Source organism: Indicator indicator, chromosome 29, assembly GCF_027791375.1.
Source record: "Indicator indicator isolate 239-I01 chromosome 29, UM_Iind_1.1, whole genome shotgun sequence".
Lineage (NCBI taxonomy): Eukaryota > Metazoa > Chordata > Aves > Piciformes > Indicatoridae > Indicator > Indicator indicator.
In genome coordinates, this window is record NC_072038.1 from 7,775,329 (window position 1) to 7,799,413 (window position 24,085).

At 58.9% G+C, this 24,085-nt stretch overlaps 2 protein-coding genes across 8 annotated transcripts in view; one reads left to right on the forward strand and one right to left on the reverse strand.

Moving 5' to 3' along the window:
• The window catches only part of BAIAP2 (BAR/IMD domain containing adaptor protein 2), a 50,725-nt gene extending 39,374 nt beyond the window's left edge, over positions 1 to 11,351 (forward strand). For 2 of the 7 annotated variants that reach the window (XM_054393997.1, XM_054394000.1), the window contains exons 8-14: positions 547 to 774; positions 1,428 to 1,629; positions 2,104 to 2,305; positions 2,414 to 2,482; positions 2,722 to 2,884; positions 4,496 to 4,530; positions 5,086 to 5,141. In XM_054393997.1, coding sequence (XP_054249972.1) covers positions 547 to 774; positions 1,428 to 1,629; positions 2,104 to 2,305; positions 2,414 to 2,482; positions 2,722 to 2,884; positions 4,496 to 4,530; positions 5,086 to 5,116 — 930 coding nt within the window. In that variant the 3' untranslated portion in view covers positions 5,117 to 5,141. Of the gene's footprint in view, positions 1 to 546; positions 775 to 1,427; positions 1,630 to 2,103; positions 2,306 to 2,413; positions 2,483 to 2,721; positions 2,885 to 4,495; positions 4,531 to 5,085; positions 5,142 to 7,089; positions 7,138 to 7,564; positions 7,583 to 9,386 lie in introns of those variants that run through there. The other 5 variants (XM_054393998.1, XM_054393999.1, XM_054393996.1 and 2 more) reach the window with 5 other exon arrangements.
• A 2,063-nt stretch (positions 11,352 to 13,414) lies between these two features.
• Positions 13,415 to 21,892, reverse strand: AATK (apoptosis associated tyrosine kinase). The gene is given in 12 exon segments (XM_054393802.1): positions 13,415 to 13,443; positions 13,626 to 13,871; positions 13,962 to 14,100; positions 14,251 to 17,416; positions 17,520 to 17,669; positions 17,849 to 18,012; positions 18,947 to 19,031; positions 19,743 to 19,876; positions 20,074 to 20,161; positions 20,642 to 20,760; positions 20,888 to 20,967; positions 21,843 to 21,892. Coding segments are annotated over 12 exon segments (4,425 nt in total). The 5' UTR covers positions 21,868 to 21,892.
• Between the last annotated feature and the right edge of the window lie 2,193 nt (positions 21,893 to 24,085).

The following is a 24,085-nucleotide window of genomic DNA, read 5'->3' on the forward strand; positions in this document are numbered from 1 at the left end:
TGCTCAGAGCACAGTGGTGGGTGGCTGCCAGTGTCCTGCCCACAGGCTGGCAACAGCAGGGTCTAGTTGCAGGGTGGTAGGGCCAGAGCTATCAGGGCTGAGCAGCTCTAAGCATGAAGCTCATCCCTCAGGACCTGGGCAAGAGCACAGTGTGACTGCATGTCCTGTGGCCAAGCTTTTGGTCAGATTTTTCTCTGGTTGGTTCTTGCTGAGCCTGGTGCTCTGTCCTGCTTCCTTCAGCCTCTCTGCTAATGAAGCTGCCCTACACAGGATATACCTCAGAATAAACTGAGAGATGAATGACCTTTTCCTTCCCTCCCTTCCATTTTTCATGACACCTTTCTGGCTCTGCTGCTTGTCAGAACCTGGAAGCAGCAAGCTCCTGCCCTGTTATCTCACCTGTGTCAGTCACAGAGGAGCTGATCAATCTTGTGGCCAGGATCAGGCCAGCTTTGAGTCCACACAGTGCTGCCCAGGGAGGAGTTCAGAGCTGAGGGGTCTCCTCATGCTCCTGTGTCCTCATGCCTTGTTTTTTCTCTGTTGCAGGGAAAGGAGATGCTGACACAGAAGCTGCCACTGTGGCAGCAGTCTTGCTCAGATCCCAACAAGATCCCGGACCGCGCTATACAGCTGATGCAGCAGATGGCTGCCAGCAGCAATGGCACCATCATGCCCAGCCCTCTGTCTACATCCAAATCCAACCTCATCATCTCTGACCCTATCCCTGGTGCCAAACCTCTCCCTGTCCCCCCGGAGCTTGCACCTTTTGTAGGAGTAAGTGTCTGTGTGGTGGAAGTTGTCCTCCTCTTCTGAGCAAAGCTGGAGGGACAAGCCCAGGCCGGTGTCACCATTGTCCTCAGCAAGTTGCCTTTTCATGGACTGTCATTGATGTGAAGGAATGGGCAGCTCTGTGCACGCACCACCCTGGCATGTGGGAAGGAGCCTGGCATGGGGATGGGCAGCCTGTCCCATCCCATGCTGCCTGGGTCGCTGAGATCTGGAGGGGCTGGGGCTGCAGGGCCTCCCTAGGAAGGGTTTGGGGAACCCGTGAGCTGGACTCATTTGACCAGCCAGGCTCATCCCAGAGCTGTGGGTCTGAACTGAGGTACCCCAATAACCATAGCAGAAGGTGTTTGGAGTGACCCCTGGGATGAAAGGCCCTTCAGAAAAAGGTCTCAGTAGAGCAGTAGAGCTCAGAGGGTATTTCTTGGGTCTGAGGCAGCTTGGAGCAGCAGAAATACCATAGGAGTGATCCCAGTGCTCCCTGCAGCTCAGTTTTTCTTTGGTGGGGAACTAAATCCAACAGGCTGAAGCTCTGGTGTGCTGTGAACCCCCTTCCCCAGAGCTGCGTCCCACTGCAGGAGCTGCACTGGGATGCCCTAATGAAGACATTCTCCGTCTTCCCCCCTCCTCTCCTCTCTCCCTAGCGCATGTCGGCGCAGGAGGCCATGCCAGTGATGAACGGAGTCTCAGGCCCAGACAGTGATGGGTACAACCACTGGTCTGAGATGAAGCCAGCACAGCCCAAATCTTTATCTCCTTCCCAGCCTCAGAAGCAGCTGAGTGACTCTTACTCCAATACACTCCCAGTTCGCAAAAACGTGCAGCCGAAAAACAGCTACGCATCCGGTGAGGCTCTGGGGGCTGCCAGCTGTGCCATGATGCCAGCTGTGCCATGATGCCAGCTGTGCCATGATGCCAGCTGTGCCGAGCAGGGTCATTGGGATGCTGATGGAGCAGTGGTGAGCAGCATCCCTCTGGTGTCCAGTGCTGCTCATGCCTCTGGATCTGAGGTTAGGAAATGAGTGGAGCTGGACTCTGCTGGGTGGAGTTTGGCTCACAAACAGCATTTCCAGGAGGAAAATCTTGAGGGATCTAATTGCTTTCTTTGCCATGGTTGGTGGGTGATGCCAAGAGCTGTGGCCTGACCCTGTCTGGGATCCTGCTTATTAAAGGGGATGGGTTTATAGGCACCTTGGGTAAAATCCAGCAAGGTTAGGGACGTGTCCTGGCAGATATGTCATGCCCCTGGTCATGTCAGACTGTCAAGGACTTGGATGCATGAAGGACTTGGGGCACTCATTGGTCTCTGTCTTCCACTAGCTGAAAACAAGACGCTGCCACGCTCCAGCTCCATGGCTGCAGGGCTTGAGAGGAACGGCAGGACGAGGGTTCAGGCCATTTTCTCTCATGCTGCTGGAGATAACAGCACCCTCCTGAGCTTCAAGGAAGGTGACCTTATCACACTGCTGGTGCCAGAAGCCAGGGACGGCTGGCACTATGGAGAGAGTGAGAAAACAAAAATGTGAGTCTTGTGGCCATGCTGGTGAAGCACTGCACCCCAGTGCAGCCTCCCCTGTGTCCTCCATGAATAACCAGGGGTTTGGCTTCATCTCCTGCTTTTCTCTTTCAGGAGGGGCTGGTTTCCTTTCTCCTACACCCGAGTCCTCGACAGTGATGGCAGCGAGAGGGTCCACACAGGGTAGGAACATCAGATGGGTGCCATGCTGGGTGGGTCCCTATGCCCCTCCCAGGGTAAGCTCATGGCCTTGGGATGGGAATATTCTGCTTCCCCCCGACACCATGCATGTCATTAGGAATAACCTGGGGAGGGGATGTTGTCCACCTGGAGTCCCCTGTTGTGGGTGGATGGGCAGCCTGGGGGTCTCAGCCTAAAGTGGGCTGGTGCTGATGGCTCTGCTTTGGATCTTCCCTGCCCAGCCTGCAGCAAGGGAAGAGCAGCAGCACTGGCAACTTGCTGGACAAAGATGACATCTCCATCCCACCACCTGACTACGGCATGGGCTCCCAAGCCTTCCCAGCACAAGGCGTCAACACCTTCAAGCAGAGGCCGTACAGTGTGGCCGTGCCTGCCTTCTCCCAGGTGAGTTCACAGGAGCTTCTTCCACTTCAGGGGGGATTTATAAATGGGAGATGCTTGAGTAAAGCCCTGGGCATTAGTCTCTGCTGGAGCCTGGCACAGTGACCTGGGCAGCATCTCTGACCCACCTGTGGTTTTACAGCAGAAGGATGGAATGTGTTAAAAGCATCTTCTTGGTATGGTGTAGACCACGTGCAGGGGAAGGAGGGCTGCTCTCCAACCTGTGTTCATTGTTTGTAGGACTACCTAATGCCCTATGGTTGTGCAATTAAAGACTATTCCAGTGGCCTCTGCCAACCTCCCTCCGCTCACTACAAGCCTTACACTAGGTCGACAGCTGTAAGTCCAAACCCAAGCAATGTTTCCTTTGGGATTTATGGGCAAGTTTTGCCTGGTGACCCATGTGCCTTGCCCAGGGTCTCATCTTCTACTGAGCATCTCTCCTGGGGAGGAAGGACAGGAATGGAGGGAGGCAGTGAGAGGACAGGCCAGTTTGGCTCACCTGGGCAAGGTACGGGGAGCAAATGGCACAAACCAGCACTGTAAACCCCCAAAGGACAACACTTGCTGATTCCATGGGAGCCTCCCACCAGAAACAGGCTGTTCACAGGCAGCTGGAAGCATTTTCTCTGGCACATGCTAATTCAAGCTGGGGATGGTCCAGTGAGGGGACACTGGGGTGAGCGTGCAGGGCTAGGGCAGACCCTTAGCAGGGTTCTGGTGGAAGTCCAAAATGAGTTCAGGGCTTCTTGATTAATGCATTAGGAAGGTTGCATCTGTGGATGAGATCAACTTAACCCAAGAGCCACTGGCATGGTAGGGCTTCCCCACCAGAACAACTATGGTAGGATGAGCCAGGATGGCCTCCCTGGATCACAGATGTGGGGAGGGGATGAGGAGGGGTAGAGGTGGTCATGCAGCATTCAGCCCTTTGGCAGGTGACTGTGAGTGTTCCTGGGATGGTGGGAACATGTCTGTGATCCCTAGTGGATCGCCAGCTCAGGGACTAACAATTCCTGCTCCTTTCTGAAGCAGTCCCATGGAGAGCAGAGCTGCTCCATGGTTGTATCCCAGGGCAGATCTTCACCTGAAGAGCAGTGTCCTCAAAGGACATCCTCTAAGCTTGGTCTCCATGTGCTCATCAGACCAGTGCAGTCCTTCCCTGCTGCAAAGGCTGTTCAGTACTGGCTGAAGGAGAAAATGATCCAAAATCCTGTGGGTTTCTGGTGGGAGAGAATACAGACAAACACCTCTTTCCACAGAACATTTCACTGATCTCGCCCAGACTTGTTCAATCTCTTTTTCAGTGTCTTGTATCTTGAAAGTGGCAGATGCCCTCCACAGTGGAGCTGGACAGAGCAGACCATGGCTCTCCCAGCAGTTACTTTCCCTTGCCTTGCCAGATAAAGTCCTGCTCCAAAGAGTGGTGTAAATCCCATGTCTAAATCTCATTCAGATCATCTCCATAACTCCCTTTCCTCTCCAAATGCATTGGTTCTTGGTCCCAGCATCCCTGGGTCCTGATGCACTTTGGTCTGTACATGTGACCCTCCAGTGGCACCTGGAGCCTATGACCCTCATCCCTCACCATGCTTCTTCCCTTCCTCTCCACAGGGTCTTGATGACTATGGGACAAGGTCTGTCAGCAGGTAAGACTTCACCTTCCTGTTGTTACCTTAAAGTGAACTGTTGATGTTGACTCTAGGATAAGCCATGGGGCCCCTTACGTGTGTTCCCCAGGAGACAGGCAGTGGCTGGGATGGGGCTGTGTGGTGGAGGACACGGTGCAGGTTTTGATGAGCATGGAGTGACCCAGCACCTCCTGAGGAGGGCAGGTCCTGGGGCCACCCTGACCTCACACCCTGTGTGCTCCTTCAGAGAGAGTTGTGTGTCTCCAGCATCCCTCCTGGGGCTTGCACCCAGGCAGTGAGGCCACAGAAAGTGTGCACCCTTGAGATCTTTCCCCAGCGCATTCTCCCAGCTGGCAGCTCTGTCTCCATCCCCTCTGCCTTGGAGCTTGCCCCATCTCACTCTCAGGACTAAACCTCAGCCCCCCAGGCACGAGCTGTGAGCGAAGCGGTGATGGGCAGGGGTTGAGCTGGTGGTGCCGTGCTGGGGAGCTGGGCTCCTGGGCACGGTGCTGCGGCACGGTGCGCGCCGGCGGTCCTGGCCACTCTGGCAGTCTCCTCTGCTTTGTTCCGCAGTGGCAGTGGCAGTTTGGTATCAACGGTGTGAGGACACCTTGGCTAGCGGTGGCCCCTTGCTGCTTGGAAGAGCTTTCTGCTTCTTTCCCCCCTTTTTTTTTCTTTCTTTTTTTTCTTTTCTCTTCTTTTTCTTCCCCTTTCTCCTCTGTTTCTCTTTCTCGACTTCTTTGGGATTTTTAAACTCTTGTGATCTTCAAGGAAAACCACTGGTGCTTCTCCACCCTCCCCGGTGTTCACAGTGCCCTTGTTTCTGAAGCCTTTTCAGAGCAGAAACTGCCGCTCAGTCTGTGCTCACTTTGAAGCAGCCTGGATGCAGTTGACACTGTAGTGGGACCCTGGTTTTGTACTCCTGTGTGAACGTTAGCGATGCACTATCTATCCTTCCTCTCGGGGCCTCGCGCGAGCCTGGACAAAAACCTCCCAGACCGGAACAAAATATGCATGGCCTCTGGTGTCCGTACTGTTACCGAGCATCCGGGGTGCCCGCGCCCGCGATGCCATTGCCATGGGAGGCTGCAGCCCCTGGCCTGCCCCTCGGCCTGATCTGCTTCCATCCCACCACCCGCTGCGGTGGCTTTGGGAGAAGCAGATGGCGGTGAGCTCCCTCCCCAGGGAAAGGGCTGCTTCTTGGCTGGGGTCCCTCGCCGGCCGTGGGGTGCAGCTGGGCAGCCCCCCTGGAAGGGTTACTCCTGGTTGTTTTATAAATATCTATATCTATATATATATTTTTTGTAGCAAGGTATTGTTACCTCACGTTAGTCCTGAGGGCTGGTGCGGAGCCATCCGAGGATGTGCCTCGCATCCCTGAAATGGGGTTTGAGTGAGGCAGTTCCTGAGCTGTGCCTGGGGGGGCTTGGCAGGTCTCCTACCCTGGCAGTCCAGGGTTCTGCTCCTGCAGCCACACCTGGCTGCAGCCCCTCAGTGCCCGTGGCTGTCTCCGCTGCAAAGCTGTTCACGCTTTCTTTTTCTGATGTGATTTTTAAGACCTCTCTCACGTTGCCTGTTTACTGGGACAGTGCTGGCAATGCAGACACACCCACGGATGAGTTTGTTTTATACACTTGCCTACGGGCCCCTTGTAACCAGACCCTCCTGCATCCATGTCTGAATTTTGCTAACAATTTTTAACCCAGGATATTTCATGCTGAATGGTTGAATGTTAGAGGGGAAAAAAGGGTGGGGGGAGGACAGAAAACCCCAGCCTAGCAAAGCCTGTATGGAGATTGTAAAGTGCTGAAAAAACTTTTTTCTTTTTTTTTTCTTTTTTTTTTTAAAGCCAGAGAGAAATGTGCCCTGTACTGAGTTATTGTTTGAATAAAAGTTTTATTTATTGCATTGAGCTGGGCCTCGGTGTCTTTTTCGGCTGCTGTGCCTGCGTGCTGCCCATCCCTGCCTGCATCGCCCATTGTCATGCCATGTTTTTTTGGTTGGTGTTTTTTTTTAATTTGTTTTTCCATTCTCCATCCCCTTGGCATCACATGGCTGTGAGGGGGCTCCCTGCTCCCCCCACCCAGGCTTTAAACAGCTTTGCTGAGCGGGAGCAGCTAAAGGTGTTTAAGGGACAGGGCTGCCTGTGTCCTGAGGGGATGCTGCCGCTCGCTGCATGCCCAGGCTGCAGCTGTGCTTTCCCAACACGGCGGCAGTGGGAAAGCAGCGATGGCTGGGCTGGAGTGGGGGGAAGGAAGCCACCCGGCTCCCTTCCGTAGCCCCCACCATGCCTGGCCTGTCCTCTGCAGGTGGCTGCTGGCTGGCCATGCCCTTCCTTCCCCTCCTCACAGGGAGCCGTCAGGCAGCATCAGCAACTTGATAAACACAACTCTTCCTCCTTTTCCTTCTTTTTCCTGCTGTTTCCTCTGCCTGGAGGCACTGTGTGCAGGGCGTCTTGCACCGGGGTGGCCGCCGGCTCCTAGCCTGGTTCCTCACCTTAACCAACACCTTCTGTTCCCAGCAAGGGGTCGGAGCATGTCCCAGTGTCCTCCAACCTGCCTTCTCTTTCCCTTGCAGCCCCGATGTTGAAGTGGCCAGGTTTTGAGGTGCCCCTGCCCATAGTTAGTAAGTTGATGGTCTCGGGGGGGGCCGAGCCCTGGGTGTGCTGGTGCTGGGCAGTGGGTGACAGCTGCGGGGCTGTGCGGGGACAGTGCCACCGCTCTGCTTCCCTCTCTGCACCCAGCCAAGTGTGTCCCCTCCCTGGGTCATTGCTTGTCCCTGGGCTGGTGGCGGGAGCTCCCAGTCTGAACGCGCTACAGCTGCACGGCTCCTTGCTCCACCACCACCATGCTGGGCAGCTCGCTGGGGCCACGCTTCCTGCAGATGCTGAGCTGCTGCTCCTGCTGCTTCCCTGCTCCCCATAACCAGCCTCTTTGGTTGTAGGTCTCCAGCATCTGCTGTCCCATCAGTGCCTAGTCCTCAGCTCTCTCCTCGGGGACAGGGCAGATCCACACTAATGTAAAGTTTTTTGAGCAGCTTCTTTTGCTTGTAGACACATCTCAGGAGCCTTCTGGTCCTGACCGTGGCCCCAGGGCAGGGATGGAGGAGTTTCCCCAGGAGCCAAGAACGCCCTCGATGGCATTGCAGAGCCCCGGAGAGACCCTTCCCTGTTTTTCTTTGATCCGTGAGCTGGTTTTCCCCATGGCTGCTGGAGCTCTGCAGGCTCCTGTCCTAATAGCTCTTCTCTGCCAGAACAAAAATAGTTAAATAATAACCCCTGGTGACTCATCAAAGCAACCTTTCCTTTCCCTCCAGTCCTGAGAATCTCTTTTGGCATCCAGGGGTGAAAGTGATCTAAGAATCTGCATTAATTAGGTGGGAAATTAATTATCCTGTTTTTAAGCAAAAGACATTTATATTATTGAGGAAAGCAAAAGCACACTGGGAGAGGTAAAGGATAGCAGGGGAGAGGGGCTGGGGGTGGCAGTGAGTGTTCTTCCCAGGGGCCTGGGGGAGCCCAGTCTCTTCCTCCTGTCCTGTGGGAGACGCTTGGGGATGTCCCCAAGCAGCTGGGGTCCAGGGGGGAGGTAGCCACTAACCATGGCTGTTCCTAACATGGCTTAACCCCAGGGTCCTTTTTGTCTTGCTGACCCTTTGTCCTTTCCAGATAGAGGTGTGGGTAGGGCTCTGCCACATGACAGTGACCTGCTGGTGCCCTGGCTAGGGGACCCAGTGTGTGGGTCTGTGGCAGTGTGCCAAGGGCTGAGCAGGGCTTGTTGTTGCAGGTACAGAGCCACTGCCTCTGTTTGGAACAGGAGAGGGATTGTGCAGCTCCCTAGAGAGAGGTGGGGGTGCTGCAGGAGTGCTCTGTATTTCCCTTGACCACATTGCCTGGTGCAAGTTTGAAGCCAATGGCTCCAGGCAGCCCAGGGTGATTGTGCACCCACAAGCAGCTGATGTATAACCTCATGGCAGCCTGAATTCCTCCCTGGGAGTTACCTTCTGCCAGGCTGGCACAGAGTGGACCTCCTCGGGTCAGCTCAGGGTGCTTCCCCTGTCACAGCACCCAGTGCAGCAGCCTCTGTCCTAGCTCCAGGACCTGTGTGTACCAGGGCTGGCCACACAGTGTGCTGCTGGAGCTGGTGAGTGCTGGTGGCAGGGGGACAGCACTGGGGACACCCCAGGTAGGTAAAAGCCCAGATCAACTAGGCTGGTCTGCTGGGAGCTGGGCTGTGGATGTAGCTTGGGTACTTAGCTTCTAAGGCTTCCACAAACACTCCGCTCAGAGCTGCCAGCTCTGCTCTTGGCCACAGGTCTCCACATGTCCTATGGCAAAGTGGGCACAGGGAGCTGTAACTCCCTGCTCCCTACAGCAGTGTAGTGCAGAGCCAGGTCATCTCAAGGTGCTCCCCTCTGTGGGAATGGTTCAAGCACAGGCTGGAGGGGACTGGAGCTGCTGCTCTAGCCACACTGCCCCTTTGCAGCCCCAGCTTTAGCCCTGCTGGAAAGCATGGTGGGAGAACATCCTATCTGCAGCAGCCGTTGCCAGCTCATCTCCTACATCTACCATGGCTTTAGCAGAGAGAAGTAGGGGGCATGGCTCCCTAGGGCCAAGCAGCTCAAGCTTAACACCTTCCCAAACACCTGGGCAGGTAGAGGGGATGGGACTGGTCACTCCAGGCTTGCCACCAGCCCTGCTCAGGCTCAGGGGGTACCCAGTGCAGCATCTACCTTGAGCAGAACCACCTTGACTCCACTGCAAAAGCTTTTTGGGGGTTTCACTGGGTGGCCACTCGCTGCACTGGTGCCCTGTCCTCGCAGGCCCCACTGCCACCATCCCTCCTGCTAAATTCTGCCTTCCTCTTTCTCTGCAGAAACCCCTTTGCCAACGTCCAGCTGAAGCCAACGGTGACGAACGACCGCTCGGCTCCGTTCATCAGCTGATCCGGGAGCACTGGTGCCCACCCTGCCACGTGGCACTCGCCGCCACCTCCTCCTCTTTGCCACTGCATGTCCAGCTTGCCCAGGACTTTGTTTGTAGGCAGAATTTATTTAATCCTGCTGCTTTGAAAGCCAAAGGCTAAAGCTAGTGCCCTAGTTCTCCTCTAGCCCCAGCTCATTCCTCTTGGTGGCCAAGGGTTAAACCACTGCCTGTAGCCTGTCCTTTGCCTGTGCAGAACCATGATGGCAGCATGTCCCAGAGCCAGTTTGGCTTTTAGGGCCAGCAGAAGCTCACCATGGTTGGAAGAACAACCTCAGCTGGAAAACAGCTCTCCAGAGGGGAGCTGTGCTTCAGCCTTGCAGCAATGGCAGAGGGGAAATGCTTCCCTTGCTCTCCTTTGCCCAGCCACCAGGGATACTGTGCAAACCAAAGGGGTGGTGGGAACTGTAGGCAGCTCCCACTCCCCCTGCCCCAGAGTGGGAGACAGCGGGATGCTGCCAGCAGGATGGGGCCAGCTCCATGCCCAGAGCTCCTGCAGGTCCAGGTCTGCGTACAGTAGGGTGTGATGGTACTGCTGTAAAATATAAGCTAAGAAACCCACTTTTGGAGGCAAGGGCTCTGTTTAAGAGTGCCTTAGGGTGCCTTGGGCCACAGGGTGCCCAGCAGTGGCATCCTGTTCCCCTCAGACTGTCCCAGTCCAGACCTCTTGCTTGGCTGTTTGCTCTTCCTCTATTACTAGGGCTGCATGAGAGAGAGATAGGTAGAGAGTAGAGATAAATTTACAGCTCCATGCACACTTGCTAAGCTTATCGCAGGGGGGGGTTGCGTGCCCACAAGCAAGCCACCTCCTGGCCAATCCCACAGCTCCTGGCTCCTGCTTGCCCTGAGCTGTGCCAACATCAGGGTCACATCCCAGAGCCAGGAACAGGGAGAAGGTTTTTCCAGGCAGGAGCTGCAGCTGTGTGCCAGGCAGCACCCTCAGAGTTTTTGCCTTTTCCGTTGTGTTTGTCGTTTTGCACTTTTTAACCACCAGTGCACCATGGCCTGTTCAGCAGTTGCCAAGACCCAGGCACAGAGATTGCTCCCAGGGGTAGTTCCCGTAGGTTTCCATGTGGGCAGAGCTCTTGCCCAGTCATGGAGTGATGGCTCATCACTGCTGTGTCCCTTTTGATGGTTTTTGCAGCTTCACCACTGGAAAGCAGCTTCTCCTGGAACCAGCCGGGCTCTGGTCAGCCAGCTGCTTCATCTTCTCCCAGGGCTGGAGCTGATGGATATAGGGACAGACAATGGATGAAGGAGAGGATGGGGCAAGGGCTCTGCTGTGATGTGGGAGAGGGCTGGGGGCTCACAGCCCAGGATGAGGGCAGGCCTGGGGGTCCCCCTTGGCCAGCAGACCAACGGTATCTTCTTCCAGCCCCGTGAGGGGGTCATGCCTGCTGGCACCCCCCCAGACAGTCAACCCAGGCTCCAGCCTGCCCCTAGGGCTTTGTTGCACCTCCTGGCTTGGTGAAACCTGCAAGATGTAACCTGAAATAATTTTTTAATGAGAAAAAGTAATTTATGAGCAATAAAATCCCCCCCAACCCTTCTCACCCACAGTGTTTTCCTTTGCTGGAAGCATCAGCCTGGCCCTGGAGCATCACTGGTCTCCATTCCCAACCACTCCAGTCCCAGTCCCGGGCTGATGTGCAGCGTCTGGCAAGAGCTGGCAGCTGCCCCTGTGCTGGGCAATGATCTGGGCAGGAAACAGCTTAAGATATTTTAAAAACTTTATTATTGGCCTGATGATATTTGACACACATGCTGGGAGCTGTATGGAAATCAGCACTGATTAAAAAATACAGCAGATATGACCCGTATTGATAAAATAGACAATGTAATTGCAGCCTTTCTATTAAAAAAAAAAAAAAAAACAACACCCTCCAAGCCCCAGCTCTGGCCTCATGCTGCCATCCAGAGGCAGGGACCTGCAGTGCCATAGACCAAACCCAGGGGGTGGGGGGACACAAGGGTGGGGGGACAGGACCAGCACCCCAGTGCCTTGGGTGCAAGCAGGGGGTGGAAGGGCTGTGGGGTGGGGGTTGAGCAAACTCCCCCCACAACGCTGGCCAAGCCCCTGCAATTCAGGTAGGGCGGTGAAGTGGGGGAGGTGGAACAGAGGTGGGTGCTGCAGGAAGGGCACCCCAAGAGGCACCCTACCACCACCCATGGGTGCTGTGCCCCGTGCCACTGGTCAGAATGGGGCTGCAAGGTTTAGGAGTTTGCAAGAGGTTGGGGAAGGGGGGTTGAGGGGGTACAGGCCAGGTTGGAGCTTAAATAAATCACTTAAATAAAGCAATAATCTCCACCCGTGACTTGCCAAGTGAGCCCTGTGGGAGAAGCAGTGAGGTGGGGCAGGGGGCAGGCACAGCAGCCCTGGGTCCCCCCAGGACCCTAACTGTTCCTTCAGGGCACAGCTGTTCAGCCCCTCCAACAGCCTCCTGATGGCTGAGAGGGTCCTGGCTGGGGCCACAGCTCCAGGCTGCGCTGGCTGTGAGAAAAGGGTGGGCAAAGACGGTGCCAGAGCTGTGCCAAATTGGGGACAGGCTGAGCCTGCAGCACCGTGCCCTGGCATGGAGTAAAACCCCTTTGGCACCAGCCCCATCCCATGTGAGTGTGTATCCAAGCATAGGTGCCAGTGCACAAGGACTTGTGCCCTCGCCCCATGTGCGCAGGGTGACAGGAGCCAGCTGGGACCATAGGACATGGGGCAGGGTGTGAGGGGGGTTGGAAGGGGCCAGGGGGAGGCATTTCTCACCTCAGGGTTTGGTCTATAGACCCCAAAGGAACCAGCCCTGATTTCAAGGTTTCGTTCAGCTCCTCTTACTTCCATTTCCTTCTGGAAGCTGGAATTGCACAATTATCCTAAGCCTCAAATGGATTTTAAAAGGAAAAAAAAATCAAAACAAAACAAAAAAAAAAAAAAAGGAAAAATGGAACGAAGAACTGCAAGCACCCCCCCAGCCCTCCCCCTGCCCCCTGCCTTGTGATGTCTCTTTGGCAGCAATAACTTAAAATGGTGTCAATGTGGTTCAGTTGACAGCAAGTTTTGGTTTTTAAGGTGGGTTTGGGTTGGTTTGGGTTTGTTTTGTTTTTTTTTATCCTTTTCTTTAAATATAAAAATAATCAGGTCGGTGGGTCCCAGGCTGGGGCCACCCCACATAGGGGCAGCTGGGACACCCCCACACTCCTGTCAGCCCTCCACATGCCACTGCAGTGGGGCAGGCGGTCCCCAGGGCTTTAGCTGGGCCAGAACTCTGAGACTGATCCCCGAAATCAAGGGAGAGGGGAGCTCCCCCGGCCCCTCAAGCTCTCCCCTCAAGCCATGCTGCCCTTCCCCAGGTGCAAGAGCCTGTGGCAGCCCTAGTGCAGGCAGTGGGTGCACTCAGGGTGACATCAAACAGCAGCAGCAGCCAATGGCCCCTCACTCGAGGACACCGTGGGGCAGCCGTAGGGTGGCTGTAGTGCAGCCAAGCTGGTGAGGTGCAAGGCCAAGTGCATGGCACAAGGGGGACAGGGACAAACACCACCTGGGGGAGAGCACATGTGGGCAAGAAGCCAAGGGAGGGGATTTCGTTGGGACTGGGGAGGGGACACTCCGCAAGTATTAGCAAGGTCAGGGCACTACCCTTTAAATGCTCTAATTTATATATATATATATATATATGTATACATATATATATATTGTGTCTATTTATACACGCACACAGCCACACACACACGGCCGTCACCCACCGCCTGGCCCTGGGCCGCCCTGGCCCCTCTCCTGCTCACAGCGGCAAACGAGCTCCTTCCGATCAAATCTGTCTAAAAAAGATCCAGAGCGCAGGCTGGGAGCTCCTGGCCGGACCCCGCCCCCAGCCTGGCCATCCTGCGCCGGTACCGCTGTCGGGATGATGCCCGGTTGGCGTGCTGGCTGGCTCACTCCCGGTCACCGTCCTCACTGCTGCCTGCAATGAGCAGAGCGTTCACTTGAGCAGGTCCTGGTGCTCCCACGGCTGTAGAGGGCTGACCATCTCCACAGGGCACCAGGACACACCCTTGGCTCCCACAGCAGCTAGCATCGGGAGAGCAGAAGCTCTCTGGACAATCCCCCACCCACCCAGGGGTGGCAAGGAGTCCCGGGACTCACCTCCTATGGAGTCCATGTCTGAATCGGAAACGTGAGTGATGGAGAACCGGGACACCGGGGCAGGCGAGACTGTGAAGCGGGAGAACTGGATAGGCAGCACCTGTTTCTGAGCTGGCACCAGTGTGGACAGGGCAGGTAGCGTGGACACCGCTGGGTCAGGCTCTGCTGATGTCCCTGTCAGTGAGGTCATCAGGGATGGCTTCACTGCCACGAGTGGAAAGTCATCATCCCACTCGAAGCCACCACCTGTGACACAGAGGGAAGGGGCTGAGCCCACTGCAGTGCTCACTCTGACCCAGCCCACCGCTGCCCTCCACAACCCCACCAGCTCCTTACTCTCTTCTGAGAGGTTGCCATCCGAGGAATCATCCGAGGTGCTGAGCCTGTCTGCTGGGTTGGGGGGGCTGCCAGCAGGCTGGGGGGGCTGGGGGGACTCCGGAAAGTTCTGCTCAGCCAGCTCCCGTGTGGGGCTTTCCTGTGCAAGGGAGACAGAAGGCAAGGGACCTTCGCTCGGGGCATGCCTTGGGACGGTTCCTCCCACTGGTCCCCATGTCTGAGGACAGCATCCAAAAATCACTGTGGTGCTATGCCCAGTGCCCAGCTTTCCCGCCCCGCAGCCACCCACCTGGTCAAAGAGGTAGATGGTGACATCATCGTAGAAGGAGACAGCTTTCTTCTTGCGCTCCAGATCCTCACAGAAGTCCTCAGAGAGCAGGCTGGGCATCTTGAGGAGGCTGCGCAGGTTCCTGCTGCTCTGGCTCTCAGCCACCACGATGGGCACTGCCACTGGCTCCTCCTCACTCTCCTCACTTTGTTCCTGGATGTTGTAGCAGCGCAGCTCCTCGTCCGACTCATCGCTGTCTTCTGTGTCGTCCTCCTCTTCCTCCAGCTCCTCAGAGCGCTCAGGGCCAACCGGCCGTGGCTCCCGGGTGGAGGGGAGCGGAGAGAGACCCAGGGGTGACTCGCTCTCCGGTAGCAAGGTGCTGGGACCTCCTGGTGCATCATCCACCACAGTTCCCTGCAGAGGCAGCCCCAGTTCCCCAAGCCCTGGCGTGGGAGGCACAGTCTGTTTGTCCCCAGCCTCAGCTTCCCCAGGTCCAGGCATGCCCTCAGGCCCATGGGTCCCTTCGATGGACTCTGCCTCACCAGGGCTCAGTGGCACTGGAGTCAACAAGAAAGTCTTGGGCGTCACAGAGCCTGGGGGACAGGATTCTCCATCAGGGTGTGGGGAGCTGCCTGGCACCAGCCCCGTGCCAGCGGGTCTCTGCTCGGTACCAGAAGCCTGCCCCGTGGGGCTGCCCAGGGTGCTCCCAGCCTCTGCCTCCTGACAGTGCCCCACCAAAACCCCAACCACTGGCGTGTCCACTGCTGCCGCAACACCGGGGCCTGCTGGGGGGCTACCGGGTGCCCCTGGGGGGTGCAGTGGGTCCTCTCCTGGCCCAGGGGCTCTTACTAGGTCCTGTGCAGGGGACTGAGGACCCTCCTCTGCCTCTGGGGTCTGGGCCCCATCGCTGTCCTCCTCGCCCTTGGGACTGCGCTCGGCCTCAGCATCATAGTCGGAGAAGTAGGCAGAGTCGCGGTAGGGATTCTTCTCAGCAAGGCTGTGCAGCTCAGTCCCGAGGGAGGTGGGGACCCGAGCGTCGGGGGCCAAATCTTCACCCTCGCTCCCTGGCAAACCCGGGGGTGGCTTTCCCAGCTGGTTGAAGGCATCTGGCTCTCGTGGCTCGTGGGGCTCCTTAAGGACGAACTCGGGGGACTCGTTGTTCTCGGTGTCGTAGCCGCTGTCGAGAGCTTTGGGCTGGCCAGCAGGCGTGAAGGCAGTGGGGCTGAAGACCTCACAGGAGCTGGCTGTGGAGGGAATGTCTAGCGACTCCAGGGAGTCCGGAGTCCCCACCTGCTTCTGCAGGGACTTGAATGCTGGGGCTGCCTCCACCCGCTCCGTGTAGTCCCCAGAGAAGTCAGTGAAGACACCGGAGGTCAGCTCTGCAGTGTCCTCATCGCTCCCTTCGTCCGCGCTGGGGAAGCTGGCACTGGAGAAGGTCTTGTCTGGCGTCCGGTCCACATCAACAGCAGCGCACACACCACGCTCGCCTACAGCCTCCCCAGGCACTGGCGCAGGCACCTCAGAGGCCTCTGCTGTGGGTTGGGCACCATCTACACCAGGCTCCGGGGGGGGGTTGGGGTTCGGCACAGCAGTGCCAGCCATGGGGGTGGCCTCCCCTGGCCCTGGCACAGTTGCGGCGTGGGGCAGCGGACTCTGGGTAGGACTGCTCCTCTCCAGGCTCTCATCCAGGCAGTCATCATGCTGGGCCCCTGCTCCAGCTGCCAGGGCCGTGGTGGGGCCCCACGGCTTGGCGGGGCTGCCAGCCAGTGCTGCTGCCTGCGAGCGACCGAAGGTTGATGAGTCACGGCTGTGCCAGGCCTGGCGGCGCGGGGAGGGTGAGCGGCACAGGGAGGAGGAGCTGCCGGCCATGCTGGGGGGATGATCCTGCCGCAGGCGGCGGAAGTCATGGCCTGGTGGGGACCCCCCGAGCTGTGGCTGGCCGCGTGGCACAGTGCCCAGCGGCTTGGCCATTAGCCCCCGGAAGGTGATCATGCGGCGGTAGCACCAGCTGTCGCCAGCTTGGGCGTCGTGGGATGCTGGGCTACCGCTGCTGATGTTGTTGTTGGAGGAGCTGTTGGAGGCCCAGGGATGCCGCTGAGACGGGGGGCTCGCACCCTGGGTGTGGGGGGCACCAGGGGGACTGTCCTCACCCAGCTCCACCGCCACGCAGTCCGGCCTGGCATCACTCTGCCCTGACAGCTGCCCGCCTGGTGGGGCTGCCCGTGGTTCACTGTACCCCAGGGGGCTGTAGGTGCTGTTCACCGACGGCGAGACACCCAGGGGGTCAGTGAAGATGGTGGGCTGGAAACCAGGGATGGACCAGTCCTGGCTGTCCAGCTGGGTGGGATCCTCCTCCAGCAGGTACCCCTCTGCCCCGTGGCTGGGGGATGGTTCATAACCCCGTGGCTCCTGCCCTGGGCAGGGGTAGGGATAGTACTCAGCACACTCCCAAGAGCCCTCACCCACCGGCGCATGGCCCAGCAGTGGCTCCATGCTGAGGGAGACGGTGGGGCTGCTGTCAGAGTCGTAGGTGCTGCCATTCCGGGTCCCCTGGGCACGCCAGCAGGACGGGGGGTGTGGGGACCCCTGCTCGGCTGCAGGGCTGTAGGTACACATGGCATAATCCAGCTCGGCACTGCCCTCCCCAGGCCCCTCGATGCGGATGTAGTACTCGCTGCCAAGTGAGGGGCTGTGGGCACCTAGGATGGGCACCACGCCAGGCGCTGGCAGCCCAGGGCAGCCAGGTGGCTTGCACTCATAGCAGGAGGGTGAGACCCCCAGGCTCAGGTGTCCTGTGGTTGTGGCTGGGTAGTAGAGGTCGTGGTAGCGTGCAGCGCTGCTGGGGCTCAGGGACCCCAGGGGAGCCTGGAAGTGCTCAGTCTTGGTGTGCTCCCACTTGTACTCAAAGTTGAGGCCATGGCTGGTCTCCATCACGGTGAGGATGTCATCCCCATCTGAGGGGAAGCCATCAGCAGAGAACTGCTCCAGCAGTGGGAAGGAGGAGAGCTCGGGGCCGTGGTGGCTGGTGCTGGCACTGCCGTTGGGCTTCATGGAGTTCCAGCGCTTCTCGAACTCCTCCTCCGCTTCCGTCGCCCCTTTGGCACAGAGGTAGGAGAGCAGCAGGTGGACCTCCTCCGCCGTCGGACGCTGCTCGGGCTGCAGCCAGCAGAACTGCATCACCTCATACCTGCCGTGGTGAGAGGTGACGGTCAACACCGGCCCTCCCGCTCTCCTGGGGATGGGGAGAGGAAGGGGACAGGATGTGGCTGCAGCCCAGCCTGAGTCCTCACCAGCGCTCTGACAGCGAGAGCTTCAGCTGAGGCTTGGGCAGCTTGAGCTGCTGCTCCTTGATGGCATAGGCGAGCACTTGCCGGTCAGAGTAGTGGTCATAGGGCTGGCTGCCCAGCTCAAACAGCTCCCAGATGGTGACACCCAGCGACCTGCAGGCAGACCGGCATGCTGGGGGCACAAGGAGACCCCCATCCTGCTACCAGCCAGCAGCCCCGCAAATGAGACACCCTGATGTGTCCTACTGAGGCTTCCAAACACCTCCCTCTGCACCCACCGGCTGCCAGCCATGCTGGCAGCAGTGCCCCGTACCCCTCCCGAGCCTGCTCACCAGACGTTGCTGGACTTGGTCTGGTCCACGATGAGCAGGTTGCCGTGCACTTCGTCAATGAGCTCGGGGGCGATCCAGCGCAGCGGCACCCACAGCTGGTCGGCCGTCACAAAGTAGTCGTCCTGCCAAGTATGTAGGGTCAGTACGAGAAGAGAACGTCAAACCTACGCGTAAGGAACCAGCCACGCCACACCAAGAGCTGTCCCCATCCCCCTCCACCCTGCCCTCCACACCTGCACCCTAGTTCCCAATCCCACCTGGCACATGCTCTGCTCCTTCCATTCCAGCTCCCAGGAGTTCTCCAGCTCCTCCTGGCACCCAAATCTCCTTTCCACCTCCAAGAACATCCTTCTCCCCTCCTCTCCCCACTACGCCCTTTTCCTGAGCCCATCCAATCCCACAGACTCCTCCTTTTGCTCCTATCCTCCACCCTGTCAGGAGCCACAGGCAGCCAGCCTGCAGGCTGATGTGCTGGAAGCTGCCTGCAGGGACCTGCCTGTGGCAGAAGAGCATGTCCAGGCCCGCCCAGGCAGCACCAGGGAGCCCTGGCTGCATTGCACTGGGGACAGGGACCATGGCACTTCAAATCATATTGAATCATTTTGGTTGGAAGACACCTCCAAGATCACCAAGTCCAACCATTAACCCAGCACTGCCTGGTCACCACTAAACCATGCCCCTCAGAACCACATCTACATAGCTTTTCAATCCTTTCAGGGATGTGGACTCCACCACTGCCCTGAGCAGCCTGTTCCAGAGCTTGACAACCCTTCTGAGGAAGGAAATTTCCCTGTTGTCCAATCTAAACCTTCCCCGGTACAACTTCAAGCCATTTTTGGGGGGAAAATCCCATTTAGTTGTCAGGTGGAGCTGCCAGCCCCAGCCGGGGGCGCACAAGCCTGCAGTGCAAGTTGGTCCCAGGGCACAGAAAGTCCCTGGCAGGTCTGCAGGAGAACACCGCACTGCCACCCTGCAGCAAAGCCTGGAGAGATGAATGTGTGGAGGGGATGTGCAGGGTTGGGTGCAGTGTGTGCATGTGCCTGTCGTGGGGTCCCGGCATGCAGCCCCCAGCCCCCTCCTCCTCCAGAGCAGCCTTACTTTGTACTTGCAGTGCGAGAGTCCGTAGTCTCCGATCTTGACGGTCAGGTCGGCTGTGAGCAGGCAGTTCCGCAGGGCCAGGTCGCTGCCAAGCAAACCCCGGTGCTGTCACCGCCACCACAGGGGGTTGGGGGGCACACACCACCCAGGGGGGCCGAGGGTCTGTGCTCGGGGACCCCCCTGAGGGCGGCAGGCTGGCGGTGGGTGCAGCACGGCGGTGCAGCAGCGCTCTCACTGCCGAACCCCGGGCGTGCCGAGAAGCAGCAGCCAAATGCACAGCAGGAATGCCGGCGCAGCCCCGGCTGCATCTCTGTCCGTCCGTCCATCCGTCACACGTTGAGCCAAGCGGAAAGCGGGCGGCCCTGGGCAGCGTCAGCCCTGGCACAGCACCAGGCTCCCGGGTGGCTGATCCAGCCCTGGAGGGGTCAGGCGAACGGGGCGCACGCAACACCCTCAAGGTCCCACCGAGGCCAGGATACCCGTAGGAGAATCCCTCTCTGGCACAGCTGGTGACCCCACATCCCCCTCCTCCACAGCACTGGGCACCCTTCATGGGCACCTGCCTGCAGAGCCTGGCTCAGGGAGGGGAAGGTCCAGCAGCCCCCGACGGCAGCACACCCCCTCCTCAACAAAATCACTGATGCTGGAGTCTCCATCTTGCAACTCACTCAGCACCAGGATATTGTTGGGCAGGAGGAGCAGCGGTGCAGCGGGAACGACGGTGTCCTGGGGACCCCACATGTCTGAGACCCTCTGATTCCTCCCCAGCCTCCCCAGGGTGCCAGGCCAGCCCTACCTGTGGATGTAGTTGTTCCTGTGGAGATGCAGGACACCGCAGGCCACCTCACATGCCATTCTCTGCAGGGTCAGCGGGTCCGGGATCATCGCCTCAGCCCCGCGGCAGCTCCGCAGGTATCCCTTGAGATCACCCTGCAGGGCAGGGTCACTGTCACCCTCCCTGGCGTTCAGGGAGGGTGACACGCCACACACCCTGCCCTGCCCAGCCCAGCCCTGCCTGCAGCTCTGCAGTCCCCTCCGTGGTCCCACCCAGCCGGAGCTTGCACCCCAAGCCCCATGGCAGCACCTTAGGGAGTGGGTCGGGACAGGGCATCACGTCAGGGACTTACCAGGGGGCAGAATTCCATCACCAGCAGGTACGGTGTCACCTCGGCACACTGGGCCAGGCACTGCAGCAGGTTGGTGTGCTGGAGGGCCCTGTACAGGGCGGAGCAGTGGGGAGTACATTGGCACCGCGCTGACTGTGGCAGCCCCCCCCAGTAGCCATATCCTTGCCTCCTCTGCTGTTGCACTGGAGGCTGCTGGGAGCTCCGGGAGTGGGTACCAGCACGTCCCAGCACCCCAGGACATGCCACAAAGAGACACTTGTTCAGCTCTGCCAGGGCAGGGAGCAGCTCCGTGCCCCACCCCCTAGCCCCACTCTACCCATGAGTAGTACTCAGCAGGGCCAGGCCAGCAGCTCCCAGCACAGCCCCTGACCTGCTGCAACGAGACAGACAGTGGGGCTGGCATGGAACCCTGCTGCTCTGAGTGCTCAGCTGGGCACCTGCATGGGCAGCCACAGCCCTGCTCAGTAGCCAAACATGGCACAGAGGGGACCAGCCACTATCCAAGAGTATCCTTGCTGCCAGCTGTGCCCAGCACAGCAGCAGCACCACAAAGTGACCCCAGATGTACCTGTAGGGCTGTGCTTCCTCCAGGAACTGCATCTGGTCCTGTACACTGGCGCTGGCCTTCAGCTCCTTCACCACCACCTGCGTGCTGCTGATGCCCGAGTTCACCTCCCCCAGGAACACCTGCAGCAAGAGACCGGCTCATCTCCTCTGTCTACATGGTGTGCCACGTCCTCACACCAAAACCCACCCGGCACAGTCCAGACCCCACAGACAGGGGTGTCCTAGGGTCCTTGCCCTTGCCACTCACCTTGCCAAACCAGCCATGCCCGATCTCCTTCAGGTAGAGCAGGCTCTGCCGCCCCAGGTCCGCCGACTTGAGGAGCTGCACTGTAACAGAGCACATCCAGCTGCCTGTGTGCCCTCCTGCCCACCCAGCCTGTCCACTTTACCTCCCAGTCATGGCTGTGCCATGGTGTCCTCACCGTGCCACCCGGTGCCAGGCTCTGCACCACCCTGGGGGGCTCCAGAGCAGCCCCCACAGCAGCCATTGCCAGGCATCCTTCAGCCAGAGCATCCTCCTGCCCAGCCATCCTCCCACAGCTGCACTGCTGGGGGGACGTGGGGTCCCCAAATGGTGTGGCAGCAGCAAGATGGCTCCCTGCCCCTGCTACTCCCCAGGCACCAGGGAGAGCAAAGCCGATACCAGCCGGAGATCTGGCATTTAGCCCCTTCCCAGCACCCCCCACCCCAGACACAAGTCCTGCCCCTCAAGCACCCATGCCAAGGGCGGGCAGCAATGGGGCCATTGTTGTGCTGTGCCGCCTCGCACCATGCCGGCCCCACCACACTGCTGCCATTCTCCAGGCTAGGGAGTGACGCTGGGAGGGAGGGGACCATGGCTGGGTGCCCCCCACATTCCTCTCCCACTCATGGGCTTGTTTACCCAGGATTCGGGCTCACGGGTGACACTGTTTGGGGTGCCCATGTCCTGTCCCACCCTGGCAGAGTGCATGCTGCTGCCCTGAGCTAGTGCCATGCAGGGGGCTGGGGACAGGCCACCAGGACCCTTGCACAGAGCAATAGTGGCAGTCCCCCTAGGGGACCTGGGCTGCTAGGGCTTTTCTGGGGCCACCCCTCCTTAGCAGTGGGGACTCACCATCCTCACCCCAGCACCCCTTCCCCACAGCCCAGCAACGCTCTACCTCCAACTGAGGGCATATGAGGGTCCCACAAGGATCATCACCCACCCTGCCCCAGCTTACCTGAGCGCCCAGGCTGCTTGGCCATGGGCAAGGAGACCTTGGTGAGGGGCAGGACATAGACCTCAGGGCCATGCTGGGGGGCAGGCGAGCCCTGGGCTGAGAGCTCCGTCACGTAGTCGTCCCCTTCGGCATTCTCAAACTCCTGGGCCAGGGGGTGGCACGTGGGGACACACACACCAAGCAGAGACAACTGACCCTGTGGGTTCCCCACACACCACTCTGCCCACCACCCCAATGGGATCACCAAACCACTGACCCCCACCCCAGGCACGGGGATCCTGAAACCACAACCTTACAGAGGAACCCAAAGTCTCAGCCTCCCAGCACACAGCCCTGCCTGCACCTCGCTGGTAAAGCCCCTCCAAGGAGACAGCCCTGGGTCGGGCACTCCCTTCCCACCACGCCATCCCATTACCTGGCTGTGCCACCCAGCCAGCCCCTGGCTCCGAAAAGCTGCCCGGGCGAGCAGGTAGGTGATGGTGAGCATCTCGCCCTGCTCCTGCCCAGCCCTGCCTCATGGTGCTGCCCCACAGCGTGCCATGCACTGCGACCCGCCGGGCACGGCCAGCGGCCAGCCCCTGCCATCTGCCCCTATATAGCCGTGCTGGGGGCAGGAGGGGACTCATTGTTCCCCTCCAGCACGCCGAGGTGCTCCGGACGGTGTGGGATGGTTATACAACGGTCCAGCATGTCCCCCCCCGCCTGACCCCCTCCCGCCGCGGGTGCCTCAAGCCTCCACAAAAATCCCAGCAATTAGGGAAAAACCATTTCTCGGCACATTCTGTGCCTGTGAGGTCAGGGTGCCTCCCACCCCCGGGGGCGTGAGGGTGGGACCGCCGCGGCCCTTAACCATGCTGTGGCCTGGCCCTGCACAGAGCTGGGAGCCTGAGCAGGTCAGGATATGACCCACAGAGACACCAAGGCCCCACAAATCCTGGCTGTGCAGATGGGGAGCCCAGCTGGGTCAGGATATGACCCCTAGTGATGCAGAGCCTTGCAGCATCAAGGCTCTCTGAAAAGTGGGGATCATGGCTGCGTTAGGATATGTCCCACAGAGATGCTAAGCCCTGACAGCACTCTGGAAGGCAGAGGGGGCTGAGGTCCCCCTGAGTAATGCTCTCGTGAGCTGGGACACATCCTGCACCAGCACTGGGCCCGGCCCTAGCAGCACTAGGATCTTCCAGATCCATCTTTTGCTGGGCTCCAAAGAAGAGCCTACCCAGGTCCCAGGGCAGCCTGGTCTGGGGAGACCCCCATTCCTTCCTTGTCCCTTGTCCCCACATCCCCAGCTCACCTTGAAGCCAATGTCCCCCTTCTTGCAGCACAGGCAGGCCAACATGAGGAAGATGAAGGTGAAGAGCCCCGAGAAGGAAACAGCCACAACAGCCAGCGAGGAGGACCAGGAGAGCTCACTAAGGGGGGTGCCGTCTGTGGGGACAGGAGGGGCACGGGGGGGACCATGGAGGGATAAGGCTGTGCCAGGGGGTCCTACCCAGGTGGGGGTTATGGGATGCAGAAGTACCCTGGGATTCACAGGGGCTTTGGCAGAAAGCATTCGGATGGGTAGGGGGGCCAGGAGGGACCCTAGAGCCATGATAGGACTCTGGTGGCAGCCTGCAGGGAGGATAACAGGAGCCCAGTCCCCACAGATGGAGGGTGGCAATGGCATCCCATGAAGAGAGGCTGCACCAGCTCCGGACCCCAGGCCACCAGACACAAAGGTGAAGGTGCTGCTGCTGCTTCTGGTTGGGCACTGAACCCTCCAGGCACCAGCACACCCCAATCCAGCCCCCACGACCCTGCTCCAGCATATGTTGTGGACAAGTTGCCCCCTTGGGTAGCAGGGAGGATGGTGGCAGCAGCGACCCAGCTGCCAAGTCTCTGCCATGCCCCCACCATCAGCTGCAGCTGCCACATTACTATTCTGCCCAGAGCGTGCCTGAACAACCAGTGTGATTGTGGTGGGAGGAAACCGGAAGGCCACGGTGATGCCAACAGAGCCATCCTCATCAGGGAACCACACACAGCCCCAGACTGCCCAGTGTGGTGCCCTCCTAGTGGGACATCAGGGCTGGGATGGGTGCCCTGCCCTAACCTATAGCTCCACTCAACCATATCCCCAGACCTAAATCTCCATCCAGTGCCATGGTCCCTCCCCAGGCCACCAAGTTTAGTGCCAAGCCCCTCAGGGATGCTTGTGGCACACACACAGCTCCACACACGGACCAGAGGGCATCGCTCCA